Genomic DNA, 22,246 nt, shown 5'->3' with positions numbered 1-22,246 from the left:
TTCAGATAATGGACCATTCCTTATTCACCTCTTTTCTACAACACTTAACACATCCAAAACTTTGTAGGAACTCAATAATTGCTTACTGAAGGACTGAGGCCATCTATTTCCAATAAAATGTATTGATTTCAAGAATTCTTCTGGAAAATACAACGTGTTTCTTTACGCATTTGAGAATGGGTGGATTAGACTTTTACTTTTAAATGTACCTTTATGCTCAGTTTAATACTGTTTTTAAGTGATAAGAAGAAATCACTGTAACCAAAACTTGTACTTAAAAAAATTCAAAAGTAACAAGAATCATGCAAGGTTGTTTTTATTAAGCTTTATATTCAGTTTACAGCTACATATTACAAGGATTATTTCATTTGACAAGCAGACTGACATCCTAGGAAATTTTTCAAAACAGTCCAAGGACTTTATAACTACTGGGAACAGAGCAATTTACTCTGCAGTTAACATGTATGTTAAGTACTTCAAGGAGTCACTAAGGGAAAGAAGCTAAATGCAACTGTTCCCTTTCTATAAAATGATTATCCTGGAAAAGCAGCTACAAAGAAAAACCACATAACTATGGCAAAGCTAGAGAGATCATACATCCAAATTTGTCTTTTTTATTTAGGATAGGACTTGGGGGTCACATTTCAGAAGGCAAATAATGCTTTCAGAACAAGCTACATGTCAAGTTTTCTATGGGTAGTATTAATACTAATATGATTTAGCTTATGTTTAAAAAAATCAAGAAAAGAAAAATTTTGTCTTTAAAATCTACTATATTAGTGACTGTAGGAGATGCTTAGCTATTGAAGAGCTTCTCTCCACTCTTGTATTTTCTTTATGAGTTCTTCTGAGAGATTTTCACCGTGACTGTTTTGACCTCTGTGTATTCATGGAAACCGTACTCTCCCCTAGAGAGAAGGAAAACAAACCCACAAACACTGTTTAGCACAGCAGTGTAAATATGCTATAGTTCATGTTTGTACAAGTTTGTTCTTGTTTTACTGGCTAGGGACAATAGAAAGTATTTCTTGTGTACAGAGCATCTCATATAGTAGCTAGCCAATCATCAGCTTTCTGGTCTTACACAGATTCCCTTGTGGGGAAAATTTTCTTTAAAACTTTCAGTTGATTTCTCACAGAAATAGTTCCCTTTTGACATTATTCTACTTGATTTTAAAAACTCTAACTGCAGATGCAACAATGTCATCTTGGAAAAATGAAAAGAAAACAAAAAGCTCTAAAACTACTCAAAAGACAATTCAACTCAACAAGAATTTTGTCATTTCTAGTTTAGATTGAAATAAGACGGACATAGGACAAGAGGAGAAGTAGCAATATATGATCACTACAAGTTCTACTCTACTTCTACAGTTTTGCTGTAGTTTTACTGTAGAACTAGAGTAGAGCTTGTATTCACCATGTGTGATTGTCACAGAAGTGGGAAGGGGATAGAAATTGAACATGGTTTCATTTCTAGTCTAAGGTGCCCTAACATGGCTTGAAACAAAATATTTTGCAGCAGTAGTTTCAGCAAAATCTTTTGATTCTTGGCAAAACAAAAACCTGACCTTTGTTGTTTGAAGTTTTTTTTTTTTTTTTTTTTTTAATTGTTTTCTTTTAAGAGGAGGAAGATGATAGATTGGTCTAAATTCAGGCTCTTGGGCTTTTTTGTAGTTCTTGGTTTTTCCCCTTTATGCAACCTCCTCTATCCCCCACCATTTTCTTGTATAACTCTTAAGTTCAACCCAAACGATCAGGAATTAATGCGAGTCAATCAGTTTGGACTCTGGGACCTTGTAATCAGGTTTATGGGGACCTCCCACCAGGTTTAGAAACTGACTGATTTACCCCTTGTTGAAGAGATGACTAAAAAGACTGGGCTCAGTTATTCTCTATATTGTTTTGATGAGAGGATCAAATTACATGTATGTAAGAGTAGTCTCAAAATCATAACACTCACGCACATGTAGGCTTACAGAAGAATAAGATCTTGATCCTTTTTTACCCCTCCCTTCTTGTGATATAGACAGGTATGTGGAAGACATCATTTTCTGCTGGGTAACCTAATACTCTTACACTGATTATTTTCTTGGGCAATTAAGCTTTTGAAAATACCTTTTAAAAGCTTCAGTGAGCATGTTCCTTAAAGTAATGAAAGGGCTTAGCCTCAATTGTCTGAAATCCATTAAAAGATAATATTTTAATAAGTATTTTATCTCAGGGTTAGATCAATCAACCCATGACTTTCACCAATAGGTTTTCTATTGTATTTTGGGTCACATAGACACTTGAAGCTCTCAGGAGAGTAATAAGTGGGATTATTGTCATATTCAGGCTGAAATATGTCCTGCTCCTTAGAATTCCTATGCCTATACTGCATCTACGACATAGTCCCAAACATCTGTTTGGATTTCTCTTCATCTTACTGTGTCTGTGAATTACTGTTTGTAGATTTCTAAAATCTTCAGTGTACAAATCACCTGGGACCTTATTCAAATACTGATTCTGATTTAGTAGGTCTCGAGTGAAGCCTGAGTTGGCACTGGTAATAAGTGTTTGGAAATAATGTGACCCAATATTACAAACAAGCATACTGGCATAGAGGCCCTTTCAACCTTACATAGATTCGTTTATTGGTAATAAACTTGCAAGTGATATCAACCTATGCTGCTTCTCCAGGGTTCACACTGGGAAAAAAAAAAAAAAAGGTGCTAGCACCACATTACATCTGATTTCCTCTCTGTACCCAGGATTGAGACTGGCACTAATTAAGTAGGCACAGAAGAACTGTTTGCTGAACAGACTTGGTAAATATCCTCAAGAAAAAAAAAATTCATTTGTGTTCTCACTATACAACCATTAGTTTACACTTTCTTGTTCCCCTTTTCTATGGAACAGCAGGAAAAAAATATCATGTGAGGTGCTGAGAGCCAATTAAGTTTAAAACACCATACTAGCAAAGTCTTAAAGGATCTATGCTAACCTAAGTGAAACTGAGTACAATTACACAAAGGGAGAAATTTCTGTCTTTTCTCTAATCCCAGTGCCAACACTATGATCAGAGATGCAAAATCAAGGTTTGCATACTCTGTATCACCTTCAAACACATTGGGGTTCTCATAACACCATTTTTGGCTCTTTGAGGACTCTGTTCTCAACTGATCAATTCTGTCTTTCTATTGTTGAGGAAAATTTGTAAATTAACTCTTGGGAGTCATTTGAGGTTATCACCTGAGTAATAACGTGTAACTCTTGGAACATCTTGCAGCAAATGACTTGTTTATTAAGTTCACCAAATTTGGTTTCAGGTAGACTTTAACTGTAGCATTCTCAAGTTGAATTTTTGAAGTTAAAAAAACCACACACACACAACTTTGTCATTTGTCTTTGAAAGAAATTATCTATACCCACGTTCTAGATTTTTAGGAAATTACTGATGGTTGATTCCTGTTTCAGTCCTTCTCTTATTTGATTTCTTTATGCCTTCACTTTAAAGTCTGACCAAATTATGTTCAACGAAATTGACATGTTTGGTCTACTTTAGTCTTGCATTCCTTTTGATTATTTTATCTTTAATGTTCTCAGTGAAATGTGTTGTTAGATAACCAGGCCAGCAACGAACCAACTGCCCTTCAGAGAAATCCAACCTTTGTTTTTACTTTTTGTACAAAGTAATTAGTTTTGCCAAGATATTCTCCAGTAATAGAAAGAGAAGAAACAAGGGAAGGAAGAAACCCATTTGTTGAATTTACACTTTGTGGCAGTTATGTGGTTAGGGATTTAATATTCAGTATGTCATTTAACTCTCACAAGAACTCTCATTCCATCTTAAGTGGAATGGGAACATCTTCACGAAATATGAGAAAGTAGAGGCTCAGAAGTTAGGTAGCTTGAACTGGGGTGCATGGCTAGCAAGTGGCAGAATCAGGAATCAAATTCAGCTGGTCAGACTCCAGTAATATTTTCTCAGCTACACCATGCATTTTTGATGGGTTAATCTTTTGTTCTACCTTAGCAACATTCTAAATATATCCATGGCTTTTCACTACTCCACTAATGAAATCTAAGTCAAATTTCTTAAGTGCAGGACTTCTTAATCTGTATCATATGTAACTCTGAAATCATATTTTTCATCCCCATAAATCCATACCAATCAACCAAATTAACTAGCCCCTCAACATACCACATGTAATGTTCCATGCAAGAAAGCTCTCTTCTCTGCTAACTGATATCCTACACTTGCTTTCTGCCCTAGAGGAAATTTCATCTCTTCTGTTAGGAGAAGTTTTCTTCTCCGTCAACTGCCATTAAGTTTTCAACCACTGGATTTCCACTGGGGTCAGAACTATAGAATCTTAAGCATGGAATAGAGGTTAAAAGATCTATTTGCTTCTTCCATTCTTATCCACACTCACAATCCTTGGCCTTGTCTGACAGATGAAAATAGCGATGGTTAGAGAGATGCCATCCTGACTCTTACACTCTGGTAGTGTCTAGGTTTTCTTCAATACTTTGCTCTGTACTTTAATTGCTTCTCTACCTCCATAGGATATGGAGTCCCAGTGTATTACTACTTATTTCATAGTGTATGTAGGTTATTTTGCATGTGTTTTTACATATTCCTCCTGCCACCACAGTTATGTAGAGGATGGAATGCAGTGTCATGTCTCCGGGGTTGCTAGGACCTTACACATAGCAAGTGCTTAATGAATGAAAACATATTAAGAAAGTAGACTGGTCATTTCATAATTTTCTCATTTCACTGACTCCCCGGAGATATTTGTTTCCTTGTGATTTTGCTGATTCATTAGAGTACAGTACTCAACTATTTACTGCATTTAGAAATTGAGAAACAGACATTTTCATTTGCTAATTATAAAATGAGCAAGTTTACAATCTATGTTTGATACTATAAGGTTTCTATTTTTTCTTCATAAATGTTTACATTAATACATATAAAAAGTTTTAAGAAATAAAATGATTAAAATTGCTTAGAATCAACTAAGTATATTGCCACTACTTTCTGTATTTACATATATATGTGCATTCTTAAAAAGTCTATATACCCTGGTTTCAAAAGTAATTGAAATTTCATAAATGCATTTATATATAAATATTCTTAATCTAGTCACTACTATAAAACATGTTTTCCTCAAATTTCTTTTTAGGTTTAAATTTTAGTACTAAAAATAACTCCTTATGGTAATTAAAAATTTTAAAGTCTACATCAATAATATCTCAACAAATGGGAATCATTCCTCTTACACTGAAATTTCCTTTACATAAGTCACCTAATTTACTTATGTAAATGGTTTATTCAAATAACTACAGTGTTTACATTTGCACCTTTCTTACAATCACCAATTCATAGCTTCCACCTCTTTTCTGGAAATGTTTCCCAAATGGATTACATTCATATATACAGCAGCAATTGTAAAAGCAAGCAACATTACAATCACCAATGTAAGTTGCTTAATATAGTCCCTAAAATATAGTAGGAACTTAGTAAATTATGTTGCCTTCTGCAATCACCTTTTGCACTATGGAGTACATCCAACATTTAATAAGCTATTTGGTGCTATGAATCTCCAGGAAAGAACAGAGGCAGGTTTTATTTAAGGTGAAAACTCTGAGTTAATTCCCTGGGAATGAAAATCATTTTTATAAAAATAAATATTTATCTTAATAGAACGTTAATCTTACAGTTCTCGTCCATTTCCAGACATCTTGAATCCACCAAAGGGACACTGGGCAGTTACCACGCCATAGCAATTCACCCTGAAGAGAAAGAAAAGTGCATTATAGACAATACTTAATGTGTGAAAAGAAACCTCCTTTTTGGCAGTTTTAGAAATTTAGAAAGCTCCTTACAAACTCCATTAATTTCAATATAACATACTCATCTTGATATAAAAAGCAGCACAATAAATTAGAATGCAGACATATATGGATACACACTACCTAGAAACAAATAGAATAGTGCAACTGCATATGTGGACAGCCATTTTGGTCATGCATTGTGTCCCTGAGAAGTGGTAGTCTGAATTTATAAAAGATAGAATAGTCACTATGCTGTAGGGGGAAGGATATGGTTTGCTAGAAGCTAGAAGTTGTTGGATCGGTATTCATTACTGCCTATATATGGATCAGCTTGTAATTCTCTTGATGTTTCTATACTTAACAGGCTAGAATCAATTTTCTTTTGCAATTGTAATATGTATCATATTACTCAGTTAATTTTTTCCCCATTAATTGGTTAAATAAATTGCTTAAACAGAGGCCTTGGCAGGAGTTGGGTTTAATTATTATTTATTCCCTGTCATGTTTCATAAAGTGTTTAAAGATACTTGTATAAACAAACATAATTACATGAATGGGAGTAATTAGAGTCCAACAAAAAATTACAATAGAAGATCAAGATGGGGAAAATGAGAATGCAGTTTTGCAGACCATAAACAATATGTTTAGCTTTAAATTTACTGGTGGCCAAAGTTAGCAAAATCTAATTACGTACATGATTCTCATTATACACAAGAGAAAAACACTTTTTAAAGGAGATTTATGTTTATACTTTTCTCTCCCTTCATGCTATTTTAATAGGTGGACAACAGTGTGGCTTCCAGAGCCTAGGTTAGTAGCTGGAGACTGAGGCAGGAGGATCACTTGAGCCCAAGAGTTCGAGACCAGCCTGAGGAACATAGAAAACCCTTGCCTCTACAAAAAAATTTAGAAAACCAACCAACCAATCAAACAAACAAAAAAGCCAGGGTGGCTTCCAGATAAATTGTATTATACTTTGAAGACTGGTCATTACTTTTATCCTGAGATAACATTCAGATGTTTTCTTTGTTAAAACACTATCCCAGTTTCCAAAGTTCCACATTCTCACTGGACCGTAGAGTTCTTAATTATATCTCTCATCCTGGAGGGATAATTCCTTTAATAAATTTACACTTATAAAAGGCAGTATTGTCTCAGATTTGTTTAACTGCCCTTTAAATTGCAAAATCAAATACCTACTTTGAAATTATGAGTAAAATTACTGCAACTCTGGAGTTCAATAATTGTCCTGAAAACACCAAGCAGCTATTAGGTCTGGGACAATGCCAGAAAATTATTATCTTCTAGGATATATAGTAACAAGATGGTCCCCTCTGCTTTTCCTAAGGGAGGAAATTCCTGATTGGGGATTCCCAAGACCCTCAGTGGGGTGATGTCATAACAAGCTTCATCAAGCAAGCATGGAACATTCTGCTAGTCGAAAATACAAAACCTGAAATTTGTCTTTGTTAAAAAGTGCAGAGAATAAGTTTGCTCATTTTACTGTAGACTAGAAATGAAACTGTTTTTACTGTGAATTAACAGAGAACTGAGAAATGTTCACTTGGCAAAAACTTTGAGTTCAAAATGTTATCTGTCATCTGTAAGCAAGTGTTTCCTCATGTGTAAAGTGGAGATGATAATATTTAATAGGATTGTTTCAAAGTATGCGTAAGATTGCATGAAGCGTATTCCTGTTGTAGTACTTGGTATGTATATCTTCAGTAAATGGTGATAATATACATACACACAGTAACTATGCTGAATTTTATTAATGCTTTTATCATAGGCAAATTCTATATTAATCACTAGCTATACTGACTATTCAAGAAGAACTTGCTGAATTTTATTTAAGAATCTCCCAGTAGGCCCACTTCTTATTGCTGTTACAATGGCAATTAAATTGCCACATGAGCTTTGAAGGAGAAATTCAAACTATAGCATTGATATAATTTGTGTTAATGTACACCCTCCCCTGCCCGAAATCCGTTTATACACTTTTAAAGCCCCCGAGATTATTCTAATGAACAGCCAGGACTGAGAACCACAGCCTTAGAATATTGTATAGGTCCAGGTCATCATGGTGGCTCAGGCCTGTAATACCAGCCCTTTGGGAGGCCAAGGTGGGTGGATCACTTGAGGTCAGGAGTTCGAGACCAGCCTGGCCAACATGGTGAAACCCCGTCTCTACTAAAAAAAGAATAAAACAAAATACAAAGATTAGCTGAGCTTGGTGGTGCATGTCTGTAGTCCCAGCTACTTGGGAGGCTGAGGCAGGAGAATCACTTGAACCCAGGAGGCAGAGGTTGCAGTGACCCAATATTGCACCACTGCACTCCAGCCTGGGTGACAGAGTGAGACTCCATCAAATAAATAGATAAATAAATAAAGAGAGAGAGAAAGAGAAAGAGAGAGAGAGAAGGAGAAAGAGAGAGAGAAAGAGAGAAAGAGAAAGAAAGAAAGAAAGAAAGAAAGAAAGAAAGAAAGAAAGAAAGAAAGAAAGAAAGAAAGAAAGAAAGAAAGAAAGAAAGAAAGAAAGGAAGGAAGGAAGGAAGGAAGGAAGGAAGGAAGGAAAGAGAAAGAAAGAAAGAAAGAAAGAAAGAAAGAAAGAAAGAAAGAAAGAAAGAAAGAAAGAAAGAACGAACAAACTGCATAGGTCTGATCTAGGTGTGACTTAGTGTTGGGAAGGAAAATAATCTTGGGCTATTGCCAGGACCAAGGGGCCAAAATGAGGCTAATGGGGCCAAAGTGACCAAAGACATAGTCTAGAGACTGACGGTTGAGTATAGAATGCAACAGTTTGAGAGGCATAGACTTCATGTTTATAGTCTCTTGATTAAAGTATAAAAATAAGAGCTATAAACTAGGTCAAAAATGGGAGAGGGAGGGGATCTTCAAAATTCAATTTTTTAAAAATAACTTCAATTATCTCTAATAATCCTAGAGTAAGAAGGCTGATACAAGAATTAAATATTTGCATACACAAGGGTACCAAGTAAGTATTGCTTACTGGTCACACAGAACTTATTCTTTTACCTCCCTGTATACAGCATAGTACCAAGTGCCCAGAAATTACTTAGCAGTTCTTATATTGTGTTAACCAAACATCAACACAATATTTTTGGTAAGCAATTTCAAGAAGCTAGATAAAGTTAAAGAGAATATCCTCCCTAAAGTTCTTCCAATAAAACTTCTTCTTTTTTTTTTTTTTTGAGACAGAGTTTTGCTCTTGTTGCCAGGGCTAGAGTACAATGGCATGATCTCGACTCACTGCAACTGCAACCTCCGCCTCCCGGGCTCAAGCAATTCTCCTGCCTCATCCTCCATGTAGCTGGGATTACAGGCACCACACCCAGTTACTTTTTGTATTTTTAGTAGACATGGTGCTTCACCATGTTGGCCAGGCTGGTCTCAAACTCCTGACCTCAGGTGATCCACCCACCTCAGCCTCCCAAAGTGCTGGGATTACAGACGTGAGCCACCGCGCCCAGCCTTTTGTTTGTTTTTCAAGGCAGCAACTGCTTTTCTAGAGAAGGATAGGTAATTCCAAATGAAAAATCCAAGTCTGAAAAGGTTCAAGGTAGTAATCCATTAATGTGGTTATTACTGAAAAGACTACATTACTTAGGTTGGACTTACCACACTGTTCCTGCCTGCAGAGCAGAGGAGATGGTTACGGCTTTATCAATGTCATTGGTAAAGACTCCTGCCGATAAGCCATAGAAAGTATTGTTTGCTCTTTTGATCACGTCATCTAAAGATTTAAACTTCATGATTTGCTGCACTGGTCCAAAAATCTATACCACAAGAAATAAATAAGTAAAAATAATAGGTTAAAATGAAAAATGATATTGTAGATTTTTTTTTCCTATACACTATCCTAAATTGATTAAGATTTTGTTGCTCATCTCAAACCTATGTGTGAGAATCCAAATAGTTAACTCCAAAAATGGTAGGTGAAAACAGATAGTTAAATTTCAGTTTAACTATCAGTTGTTAAATTTCCTTGGAAGAAGAAAGGGTACAAATAATTAAGGCAATATTAAGTTTCTAGATGTTGGAATTAAGCTTTCAAGAACTTATGATTGTGCAACAAATCATTAACTTCAGAATTTCTTTTTCACTTGGGAATATTTTAAATTCACTCTCTAGTTTTTCTTATCTTCTAAGTCACTACATATAATTACAAGCCCCAGAAAGCAATCTACTGGATAAATGAACAGGCAATGATTAATAATAATAATGCTTTAAACACCTGTATGTCATTGGTAAAATATTAACTATTCTAGTATACTCAGTAGAATAATTACTAATTACTTTTCATAATTAGCCAAGTTAGGTAAACATCATGAACTTTTAGTCTACTCTGTAGCAAAGTCTTAGGCAACTTAAATATATCAAACAGAATTGTTCATTACTGCAAGAGCTTATACATTCTAAACCATCCTATTCTAATCAAAGCATGAGTTCATTGGTAATCGCTATAACTGCAGGACAGAAAACAAAAATCACAATTTGCTTACTCTAGCCTAAATTACTCTTTTGCTTTCACTAAGTCCCTGGTTACTGCAGCCCAAACTCAATTCACCCTGTATCTCAGCCTCAGGTAGAAGAAAAACAACTGGATTTTCTCTTTAAAATTAAGCTCCTGTATTTCCATATGGAAAAAAAAATTCCATATAGCTCCTGTATTTGATCTATTAAGATCAAATAAAGACTCCTCTGAAATTACCAGAATGTTCTGGGAAATGTGAATGAAGGGAGACAAAAACCAGAAATGATAAACGGTTTTCTGGTGTTCACCACTGATTTAAGTGTCAGAAGGGAGGGGCTACTGCTCAATAGAGGTTGAGTGCAAATCTTAACATTATAAATCGAATCATATTTGAATGTAGGAACCATATACACAGCTGCTACTCTAATAATTGTGTTCATATTTTACATAATTTTAATTGAACACAGCACATAGCTCCAGGCTCCTACTTTGAAGTAGTAAGCTAGCTGTTCTCCTATATATTAACCTATTATAGGAACACAATAAATGTTTCCTTAATTGAAGATTGTTTTCCACCTCTTATCTGGTATTAATCAAGATATGCAAGAATGAAAGGACCAAGAACACACAGAAGGTAGGGAGTGATAGAGGAGACAAATGCTGTTTTCAAATACATGGATGGCTGTTATGTAGAAAAAGGCTATAGGGCAAACATGGAACCAGAAAGTAGAACCTATATAATTATCTCTTTTGTGATGAGAACACTTAAAATTGACTCTCTTAGCAATATTCAAGTATATAATACATTGTTATGAATTACAGTCAGGATATTTATGATAGCTCTCTTGAACTTATTCCTCCTAATTGAAATTTTGAATCCTTTGACCAACATTTCCCAACCCTCATCCTCCACTCCCCCAAGCCTCTGGTAACCACCATTCCAATCTCTGCTTCTATGAGTTCTACTCTTTGAGATCCCACATATAAGTGAGATAATGCAGTATTTGTCCTTTTACGCCTGTCATATTTCATGGAGCATGAATTTTCCAGGTTGTTGCTGCAAATGACAGGATTCTTTTCCATTTTTTTTTAAAGTTGTGAACGCAGCACCTAAAAATTGTTAAGCATCCAGAACTGTGTTGGCCGGACAATTGTGGCTGGCCCCATGGATCCCTTAGTATTTTTTAGTCTTTATCACAAATAACTTAAACCTCTATCAAGAACAGAATAAAGAGTAACACTGACAGAGAAAGATGTTCCAAAGTGCTGGGAATTTTAAACGGACACTTGTATACACACATACAGATGAAACATGGCAATGAAAAGAACAGAACAGAATGAAACCATTTACCTCCTCTTTGGCAATGCGCATCTCATCTGTAACATTAGAGAACACCGTGGGCTGGACAAAATAGCCTTTATTCCCCCACGGGCCTCCTCCACATTCCAGTTTGGCCCCTTCTTTCTTCCCACTCTCAATGAGGTCAAGTATTTTATCATATTGTTCCTTGTCAATCTATTTGAAAAATATCACATGAAAAGAAAAAAAATAGTCACTTGTAAAGATAATACATTACTGGGCCTGTTAACAAAGGCTTCAAAATGCTAAAATATTGCAATTAAACCAGATATTGAATCAAAACAGCTAACAGAGGCTCAGATTCATTCTTTGGATACATTTTCTTCTCATGACTTTTAAGGGAAAAGTCTCTTGAAGATAGATATTTGTATTTAACATTTGTTTTATAGTTATATAGGAAAAGCATTCAGCACTGCAAACACATAAAAACCTTTTACACAATCATCATTTATTCTCTCTGGTAGAAATGCCTGTTAATCTAAATACATTTACCGGGAAACTATTGTCCTGGCTGAAATGAAAGGAGGGAAAAGAGAAAAAGAGAACTTTGATACTGGGTTTAATTAGATCTGTTGGGAAAGAGATGCTTTAAGACTGTTCTTAGAAGACTCCCGAGCCTCTGTTTGATCTCCCCATTTCTGAATTACCCCCTCTGACCTGTCCGATGCCCTTGGATATCCCATTCTGACCATAGTCTGGGCACCCTTCCCAGTTCTGGTCCCACTGGGACAGTAGGTAGGTTTGCTTCGAATTCTGGCCTGTCCTGAATGTCACCATCCTGCTTTATTAAATGAGCCACATCTAAATAGATGCCAGGTATTACGGAACTTAAATGGTCTTTATTTAAACACTATTTTTAAAAGGAAAATAAATGAGTTCAGAGTTGTGGTTGTGAACACCAGGAACACATACCTTTCCTTCAAGCACTGAAATCGGGGGCTCATTTTTGTCTCAATTTCTATTTTGTGATGTTGAATGACTGGGTGACTCTTGGATTCCAAGTCACTGCTGAGGGCTGCCTATCTCAGGTGTAGCAGGGGTTAAGGATTAAAGGAAAAACATGAGATCTAGGAGCTAAGATGGGTTGGAGGGTGGAAGCTCTTGTAGGTTTAACTTCCCACTACTTGAAAATTTTATGTTTCACTTTCTCTGATTCTGCAAATCTTCTCTACCTTCCAAAGCCAAGAAAAGGCTTCCATAAAGTTATTTCTAACTGGACACAGTCCAGCCCCCATATCTAACTAGATTAAGCACTGTTTGAAACTAGAAACTATTTTCTAAAATTTGGCACAATATTTGGTACAATGTTGCTCAACGGTCTTTAGTGCAATATTTAATATAATATCCCAGAAGGAAAATACTCGTTCATTTCTAGCAGATTAAGGAAATTGTAGTGTTAAGAAGCAATATTTAAATTACTACATAGGTTGAATAGTAGCAGAATAAGGGGTGGGGTGAGATAAATTCTGCCTGGGTAAGATATTCTAGTTTCTCAATAAATAGTCAAGGGTCCATGTACCTCTATATAAAGCTTTCTGTCTTATTAGAACATATTAATCTGACTATGCCCTCAACATCATGATATTTGGTTTTTATTTCAAGATATATTTTCCAAGTCATCATGTTTTCCTGCCTGTGACCACATTGAATAACCGGTGCCAATCCAATCCCTGCATACATACTGGAGAAAAGGGCTGAAAAGACTTATTTGTCGGAAAACTTAGATGGTCACTAACTTATAAAACTACAGGCCTTCGTACTTCCGTGCCTTGCTAGTGGCAAGGTGGTCCTACAACCAGCAACTGCAGCATCATTTGGTAGCCAAATGTGCTTCTTTCACCCCACCTCAGATCTACTGAATCCCCAGGCACAGGAAAGACTGAGGAACACTGTGATGGAGCTTGGGACTACAAACAAAAAATTAAGCTCTACTTAGGGACTAGTCAGTTTTATCTGGCTAATTTTGATTCACCACAAATACAAACCTTCTTCAGAAGGCATCAGATTGACGATATATAAACTTGACCTTCTTTCTGGACACCAGGGACTGTTCAATAATGTTAGGATGTAGCTGGGGCTCTTTTATGTGATGGGCCATTGGCCTATGGGCTAGTCTATGAAATGTAATAGGTAGGTCATGATATTGTAGCAGTCTCAAAGGAAACATTTTAATGTGTTTGAGTGGGTAAATTCTTTAATTCCTTAGGCTTAATGGGTTAAAGAAGATGAATTGAGAAAAAGCACTTAGATGTTCTAAAATTATTCAGAAACCATGTATCAACAAAAGCAATGAATAGATATAGAAGTCACTGATCTGTATGATAATTGTCACCATAGGTATAAATGGAAGCATGTAATTTTTATTTATTTACTAGACATTTGAGCATGTGGACCAATCACTCTGAGGGATGCATTTTATAGATTATCCAGTTGCACTGCAGAAGATTGAGGTTTCTATGCCCATTCTACACATAAGACAATAGTTTCAGGGAGGTTGGATTTTAAATCTAGCCTGTAACTCAAAGGTCCATCTTTCCACACTATTATAAGGTGCTACTCTGTGATAATTTTAATACAGTTTATGTGGATATCACAATTTCTTTTTCAAATGAAAATACTAATTTTTCCAAGTTTAAGACAATATATATTTTTTTCTATAAAATCAAATAGGAAAATCACTTGAAATATAAAAAAATATACACACATGAATGCACAGATATAATACAAATATACAAAGTATACATATGTATTTTGTAATTGCTCTAACCCCCAAATACTTTAAATTTGTAATCTTCAAATTTTTTTTAAACTTTAATTTTTTTCCCCAAAACAAATCTCTTTGACCATTATTTTTTCTATAACCGTTTTGATGTTATATTTAATGAGGAAGATTGTATAATTGTATTTAAAAGCCTCAGTTCACTCAACGATCCCTGGATGAGGCAATAGGCTAAAGCTTAGTGAATGAGTGTCCCCTTTGCATAAGTTCTTTCTCCTAACAACAGATAAATATTTAATGGTAGAGGAGCCCAGAGCTTTTTAGTCTTGTTTCTCCAAATTCGAACATACCTACTTATCCTACTGACTCCATCCCTTCTCACCAAGGTAATGACAACTTAATATGTCCCTAAACATTGCCAAATGTTCCCTGGGCAAGGGAGCAAAATTGCCCCTAGTTTAGAATCACTGCTCTAGAACAAGACCCCAAAGGGCAGGAAGAAATTCACAACCAAAGATCCAGAAGCTTAAACAAACAATGAACAGAGAACTATGCAAGGAAGAGGGAAAGGTGATCTTTGGATAAGAGAGAGAGAGACCTTTATTGATAATAAAGACTACAAAGAAAACTGAGTGCCTAAGGGAATAACTGGGCTTTAACAACTGAAATAAAGTTTGCCGCAAAGGAAACTCAGGACCTTTTAGGACCCCAGACTGCCATTAGGGACTCAGAGTAACTGATGACTTGCAGAGGATTTAGGATGGCAGCTGAGATGAAGGATTGAGGAGGAAAAAACGGTAGGAAGGTATAAGAACTTCAAAGCGGACAGAGAACTGTATATAGGAATCAAGAGGTGTGCAGATTGAGGAAAGCAAAAAAATTAGAACATTTGTTATTTTTTCCTCATGTATTTAATTCCCAGCATGGCTGGTAAACTGTTTCTCGGATGAAAACTGGGCAACACAAAAACAGGATGATTCCATTTTCATTGGGAGTTAGATTGCTTTTAATCACCAAACTGGCACAGCATTCTTACCTAGGAAGCTGTTCAGATAGGAAGTAATCTTATTCAATAAAATCTAGGTCTAAAGAGGATACTTTATTCCTCTGCCCTGAAAATGCTATCCTTTCTATTTTATACTTACCTGAGGGCCTTGAGTGACTCCTGGGGTCAGAGGATTTCCAAGGATATACTTCTTAGCCCGCTCAACACTCCTTCGAACAAACTCGTCATAAATTGATTCTTCCACAAAAATCCTGGATGCGGCTATACAACACTGGCCCTGGTGGTAGAACACCCCATGGTGTGCAAATTCAACAGCATTGTCCACTGCAAAGAAGACATTCACATTAAAGATATACTTTCTAAAAATTATGTATTTTATATATTTCTCAGAGGCACATGGAGATAAAGAAAAATTATGAGTGGTAGAGTCAGACATGGGCTCAATATAGTTTGCCTCCTACCAGCCAGGTGGCAAATTAATCTTTCTGATCCTCCATTTACCATGGAAAAAAGAGCAACATACAGAATCTGAAAAAATCGTGGTTACTATTACAACTTTAATATGGACATCACCAAGAATGTAGATTTGATCATGAGATTTGATCATGAGATCAATGATATAAATCATTGGAAATGATTTATATAAATATCTCCACTTATACAATTAGATGACTGAGATTATTACTTTCAGGCCCCAGATTTTAAACAGATAATAAATAAACCTGACATTTCTATTGAATTAAATAATTTCAAAATATCTTAAATACTCAATAGGAAATGTGATCTCTGTGGGAAATAAAAACAAAATAAAAATAACTAAAAAAATAAAAAACACTAAACTTAGAATCACTCACTCACCTTATGATTTTATTCCAGCAAAGACATTTTCAAAATTTATCTAAAGTATACCGTATTATTTCATATGCGCCTATAAACTCTTATTTTAGGTGATAAAACGTGCATTAAAAGGAGGAAATAGGTTGCTTCATTAGTAGACTCTAAACAAGAATAAAATTTTCTTTGCATTTTAATTTTCTAAATGCTGAATATTCAATTCAATGTTATAGCAACTGGTTATTATTATTATTTATTTTGTGAACTAATTACATCTGCTTAAGTTGTAGCAGCAGCAGTTTTCAGACTATCTTAGTAAAATTAGAAACCTGTCATGTTTATAGACTATTTCATAAGGTAGTGTGTTCTAAAATACTTCAATTAAGATCAAAACAGCGACATAGGCTAATTCCATGAACCACTTGTATTTACAGCCTCAAACAGATTATGCAGTTGTGAAAGTAAAAAGAATGTTTGACCATGCATTTCTCCTAATTAACTTCTATTTAGGATATAATTGGGAGATTCTACTTGGTAATATAATCAGAATGAACCTAAAATATGATATAGTGGAGTTACATCAAATTTGTAGGTTTAATATACATAAACTCCACTATACTTGCTAGAAAAAAATATTTAAATTTTAGGTATAATTTTCTTCTGGTCATTTCATTTAATGAGTGTATGACCCAGAGTGAAGGGAGAGGGCAAATGTGAAACTGCTGTCTTCTCAGTTGGTCTCAATCCAAGTCCCATTCTGGAGTATTTCATTAGCTCAATGAAATGTTAATAATCACTGATACAGGATTTTAAAAATACACCATGGCACTTAAATGCAAAATGTTTACATCATCTAGGGTTCAGCTGAGGAAATAGCAATCTATTCTAAACCAGGAAGAAATTGTGCCTATTATCTATGTATTATAACTTTAGGATGATTTAAGAGATTTTCAAGAGTAATTCTGGACTCTAATTCCTTACACTTTGATGTTAGGAGCAAATGCTTTTTTTTCTGAAAGTTCAAGTTCACTTTTGGCATTATCAGACACCAAAAACGATGAAGGATGAAAAGTTAACAAAGTGGCTTCTACTCACAGTCAGCATCAGCTAACACAATGCAAGGGCTCTTTCCTCCCAGCTCCAGGGTCACCCTCTTCAGATTGCTTTTCCCGGCAGCTTCTTTGATCAACTTGCCGACCTGAAAGGGAGCATTACAAAGGAGGAGGCTTACCCAGCTCTCATGAACATAGGTTGATTTAGCATTCTAAATTTATGTGATGTGTGTGCCACGGTAAAATTTCATTTGGGAGAAACACCAAATGGCATTTTTTTTTTTTTTGAGACGGAGTCTCACACTGTCACCCGGGCTGCAGTGAAGTGGTGCGATCTTGGCTCACTGTAACCTCCGCCTCCCGGGTTCAAGCGATTCTCTGGCAAAATGGCATTTTTAAAGATTTGGCACTTTAGATATAAAAAGGCCCCTCGTCCAAGCATACAGACATAAAAGGAATCAGAAAAATGCTGATTTTTCTTCATCAGCAAGAAAGCAGAGATATAGAACATAAGTCATATTGATGGCTACACAGGTTATTTTTAATTTTAATCAGAATTTCATCTCTCTACAGATTGACCAGACTTATCATGAGCCAGTCGCAACTTAGCTATTTCATTTTTTATCCCTCTTCTGGCATCCAGATAACTCTATCCAGTCAAACCGACATATTCACTACCTCTTGAATCTCATCCTTCTTCTCATCATTTGTCCACCCCAACTTGGACTGCCTTCAAGTTCTATTCTTCTTAGGGGTCCAGCTGATATCTTAGCTTCTCCTTAAATCCTTCTCTGATGACACTAGGTCAGATACTAGAAGAAATGATATGACCATTTCTTTTCCTAGTCTCCCAAATACCCTCATGAAGGCTCCTTCAGAGTCTGATTCAGATTGTATCATTTGTATAGAAATACATTTCCCAAATAGATTAACTCCACGGTAGCAGTAACAATAACGTATCACTGCATACCTCTCCTCATTTGTATCTATGACAGAAGGCTCATTTAACTGTGGATTGACAGTCTCTCTATTTCTTTCTTTCTCTGTCTTCCCACCCAACACACACACCTTTGAACAGTGGAACTGGATGAAAGAAATGGGATCTGTGCAGCTACTTCAGTTAGCTGGAATCCTACAGTTCTGGTTTTTTCTTTAATGCTAGTTTGCTCTTTTCAGAGGAAGACTGTTTTCAATTATTTTTTCCTTTGTGGATCACTTCCCATCAAGATTATTTACTATAGTTGTTTCTGGTTTTTCTATCTCTAAAAACTTGGCTGATTCTACAATTATTTCTTTTTTATTATTTGTATGGCAGCCTTAATCCACCAACATCTTCTTTGCCTTTCTTTTGTAAAGGAAATTCACTATTTTGCTTCTTTTATTTTCTAAATTTCTTTTTTTTACTCCACATGTCAGATTTTAATAAAAAATTTCTATCCCAACTGAACAAGAGAGAAATCGATGTTTAATGAGTGTTTAGATTTTATGTGGTTACTGAACTAACTGCTACTGTGCATTACAGAATAGGGCATTAATATGCTAATGTTTTCATCTCAATTAAATATTTTATGTTTCTAAATCAAACCCCTAAAAGTAGATTAATAAAAACTAAACTAAAAGGAGATTTGCACTAGGGAAATCCTGTCTGAAATTTCTCTTATATGCCATTCCATAATACACTTCTTATGACCACTTTCAGAAACTGAATTTTCATTTAAGGTGTTAAAGAGTTTTTAATTTTGTAGATAAAAAACTTACTTCCTTTCACCCTTTAATTTCTCCAAATTCTTTCTGAATTTTTTATTTGCTTAATTTAGGTTTACTGGAGAAACTCCATTAAAGTAGATAACTTTTGTCTTGGAGAAGGGAATAAAATCAGAGATATTTTTGTAAAAGCAACAGACATCAAAAGAACTAGCATAAAGAATGGTTAGAAGTATTAATGAGAAAGAAAGGCTACGCTTTTGCTTGGCACAAGTTTAGATGGCAAATAAAAGGCTTGAGTTTTCCCAAAAGTCTAGCTAAAGTCAAAACAAGGAGACATTAATTTTTATCTCATGATTTCATTCCCTTATATTTCATTCCCTTACATTCATCATTTTTGTCAAAGGAGTATGCAGTGAAGAAAAGATGAGAACTATTAAGACTACGGGTAAACAGTGTATTCCATGATACTGTGGCATTGCCATGTGGAGCAGAAGTAGCAAATGCTCATGAAAATGGTCTAACTTATTACGTCTTGCACAATGTGGGTAGAGTTCTATTTTATATGAACATAATGGGACATTGCAGTGGCTCACGCCTGTAATCTCAGCACTTTGGGAGGCTGAGGTGGGCAGATCATGAGGTCAGGAGATCGAGACCATCCTGGCTAACATGGTGAAACTCTGTCTCTACTGAAAGTACAAAAAATTAGCCGGGCGTGGTGGTGGGCATCTGTAGTCCCAGCTACTCAGGAGGCTGAGGCAGGAGAATGGCGTGAACCTGGGGGGTAGAGCTTGCAGTGAGCCGAGATCGTGCCACTGCACTCCAGCCTGGGCAACAGAGCAAGACTCCATCTCAAAAAAAAAAAAAAAAAATTCTTACCTTGCCAAAAGTGTTGTTAGAATGGGGGTCACTGTTACAATGAACACAAAGGATACAGTCTATTGTTTGCCTTGTTTGCCTCTTTCATGACATTTATCAAGTTCCTTAATATCTGCCAAGCAACAAATGTGAAGTTACAAGAAAATCCAGAAAGAAGTTCCAGGGAGCGTGGAACTAAGTTCCAGGAGTTGGAAGGAAGATGGGTTTTTCTGTGTGGCTCCTAAAATTGTGTTATTCACATTTAATTCTTTAATACTTATTTAGAATTTCTTACTGTGATGGTTTCTGGAGATAACCATGAATAAGACTGTCTTTAAGGATAATCAGCAAGAGAGAGAGAGAGACACGTAACAAGGCAATGAGCATGCACTGTTATTATATGTGGTGAACAATGGGAACTCAGATGGGGTGTTTTAAAATTTAGGCTGCTCTGCTCTTGGAACTGTAGAGGCAAGGAGAAAGCCAGAGAGGGAACATGTGGGAGCAAGTTTAGAGTAGCTTATGGCCAAGTATGAACTAAAAGCAGGGGGGAATGAAAAGATATATGGAATAATCGGGAAGAGATGGGGCAGAGTGACAGAGATGGAGAAAAAGAAATATTCGACTGGAAGCTTTTATCTCACACTGTGTAAACTAGTGTGAGAAATTAAAAAGTATAGGATGAAGGAGGAAATATGACATGTACTGAGTGCTCAGTAGGGTGATAAATGTTTTACTCATTAGCTCATTTAATTTTATTCTGTACAACTCAGTAAGGTTGATCTCATCTCCATTTTACAAATGAAGAAACTCAAATTTAGTAAGGCTACTTAACTTTTTAAAGACACACTGCTAGGAGGGGTAGAGTCAGAATGTAAACTAAGATATTTTCTAGACTTTTAATCTCCAGGGTTTTTTTTTAAGGTAGGTAAAGTGCTCCCCCAATGTTATAGGGGATCATGGATGAGCAAAAACAAACTGATGCTGAAGATGAGATCAGCAAACAGTAGCACCTGGTCCAGATGACCTGGAGAACGAGTAGGCATAGGATCTAGACCAGGGTTGTTCAATCTTTTGGCTTCCCTGGGCCACACTGGAAGAAGAATTGTCTTGGGCCACACACAAAATACACTAACAGTAAAGATAGCTGATGAGAATGAAAAAAAAAAAAAAATGTGTCGGGCCACATTCAAAGCCATTCCTGGCCATGGGTTGAACAGGCTTGATCTAGACCTCAATGGGTACATGGATTCCCTATTGGGGAGGATCTAGAATTCTAGGCTGAGGAATTTTCACCTTTATTCCTCTGGTATGATTTCAACCTGTGGTGTCACCAGTTTTAAATGTATTGCCATGTCTTGAACATTCCCATTTGTTTTGTCTACAATAAATCTTGAATGTGGGGTCTGCTTTTCCCTATCTTAATTAGGGACTTGCAGAATGTGAACTTTTTCTACTCTATGTCTGTGAAAAACAAAGAAGACATATATATATTTATTTACTTCATTTTAAAAAGATCAAGAAAAATCAAGTTTGATTTTCCACCATTTCTGTTTGCATGTAAATTTGCCTTTATATTGGAGTAAATAATTAAGATTATAAAATAATCAAATTATGCTCACCACACTATCTGGAATGTCTTTTTTGCTTCTCAACTTCCAGGAAGTTAAAAAAGTAACAGTTCCTCAAAACCCAGAGCTAGTTCTAGTACCCACTTGGACATCATCATTTCTTCCTGTGAACCTTTTAACAGCACTTTGTACATACCTTAGTACCTTATCACACCCTGCCTTGTCTCTTGTTGTCAGCAGCTTTCTAAGATGGAGTGAAGCTCACTCTTCACTGTCTACGCTGTGTACCAATGAATAGCACACATTATTTTTTGCATTGAGCACCTAACAAAGTCACATAATATAATAGAATAACTCAAGAATTTTTTTTTTCATGGTACAGTATGCTTCCACTGCTTTCTTTTGCTTAGGATAGAACATCATGAATAAATGGGGATCTATTTCCCCAAACTTCACCTTCTAGTCTGCCTTCCCTCCTGCCTGCCACTTCTCCTTTGTGGTTGGGGTCTTTTTCTTTCACCTTTAGGATGGTCAAGTTCAAGCCAGAGAGGCAGAAAAGTTAGTCTAGGCTAAAGTACCACCGAGGGAAGCTAGGAGTTTCTGGCTCTCTTTCAGAATGTACAGGAGAAAGACACCCCCAAATGAGGTGCAAAGGGTGAGGCTCTACTATTTAATTTTCATAATCTACAGGATAAAATCATATTCATTCATACAAATCACTATGGCCTAATTTTCTATTATAAATCTTCCTAATAATATGACAAGGTCTCAGCAGCCATATTTCTCATCAGAAAAAGTAATGAACATACTAAAAACAGTTTACT

At 35.8% G+C, this 22,246-nt stretch overlaps 1 protein-coding gene across 4 annotated transcripts in view; it reads right to left on the bottom strand.

Moving 5' to 3' along the window:
- Positions 1-300: 300 nt before the first annotated feature.
- LOC105498675 (aldehyde dehydrogenase 1 family member A1) overlaps positions 301-22,246 on the bottom strand; it is a 179,813-nt gene continuing 157,867 nt past the window's right edge. For all 4 annotated transcript variants that reach the window (XM_011770932.2, XM_011770934.3, XM_011770935.3 and 1 more), the window contains 6 exons: positions 17,330-17,432; positions 15,540-15,724; positions 11,667-11,831; positions 9,460-9,617; positions 5,704-5,778; positions 301-908 (listed from right to left, as the gene is read on the bottom strand). In XM_011770932.2, the coding sequence (XP_011769234.1) occupies positions 836-908; positions 5,704-5,778; positions 9,460-9,617; positions 11,667-11,831; positions 15,540-15,724; positions 17,330-17,432 (759 nt within the window). In that variant the 3' untranslated portion in view covers positions 301-835. The remainder of the gene's footprint in view (positions 909-5,703; positions 5,779-9,459; positions 9,618-11,666; positions 11,832-15,539; positions 15,725-17,329; positions 17,433-22,246) is intronic.

Source organism: Macaca nemestrina, chromosome 14, assembly GCF_043159975.1.
Source record: "Macaca nemestrina isolate mMacNem1 chromosome 14, mMacNem.hap1, whole genome shotgun sequence".
Taxonomy (NCBI): domain Eukaryota; kingdom Metazoa; phylum Chordata; class Mammalia; order Primates; family Cercopithecidae; genus Macaca; species Macaca nemestrina.
The sequence above is the reverse complement of the archived record's forward strand: the minus strand, read 5'-3'. Positions and strand labels throughout refer to the sequence as shown.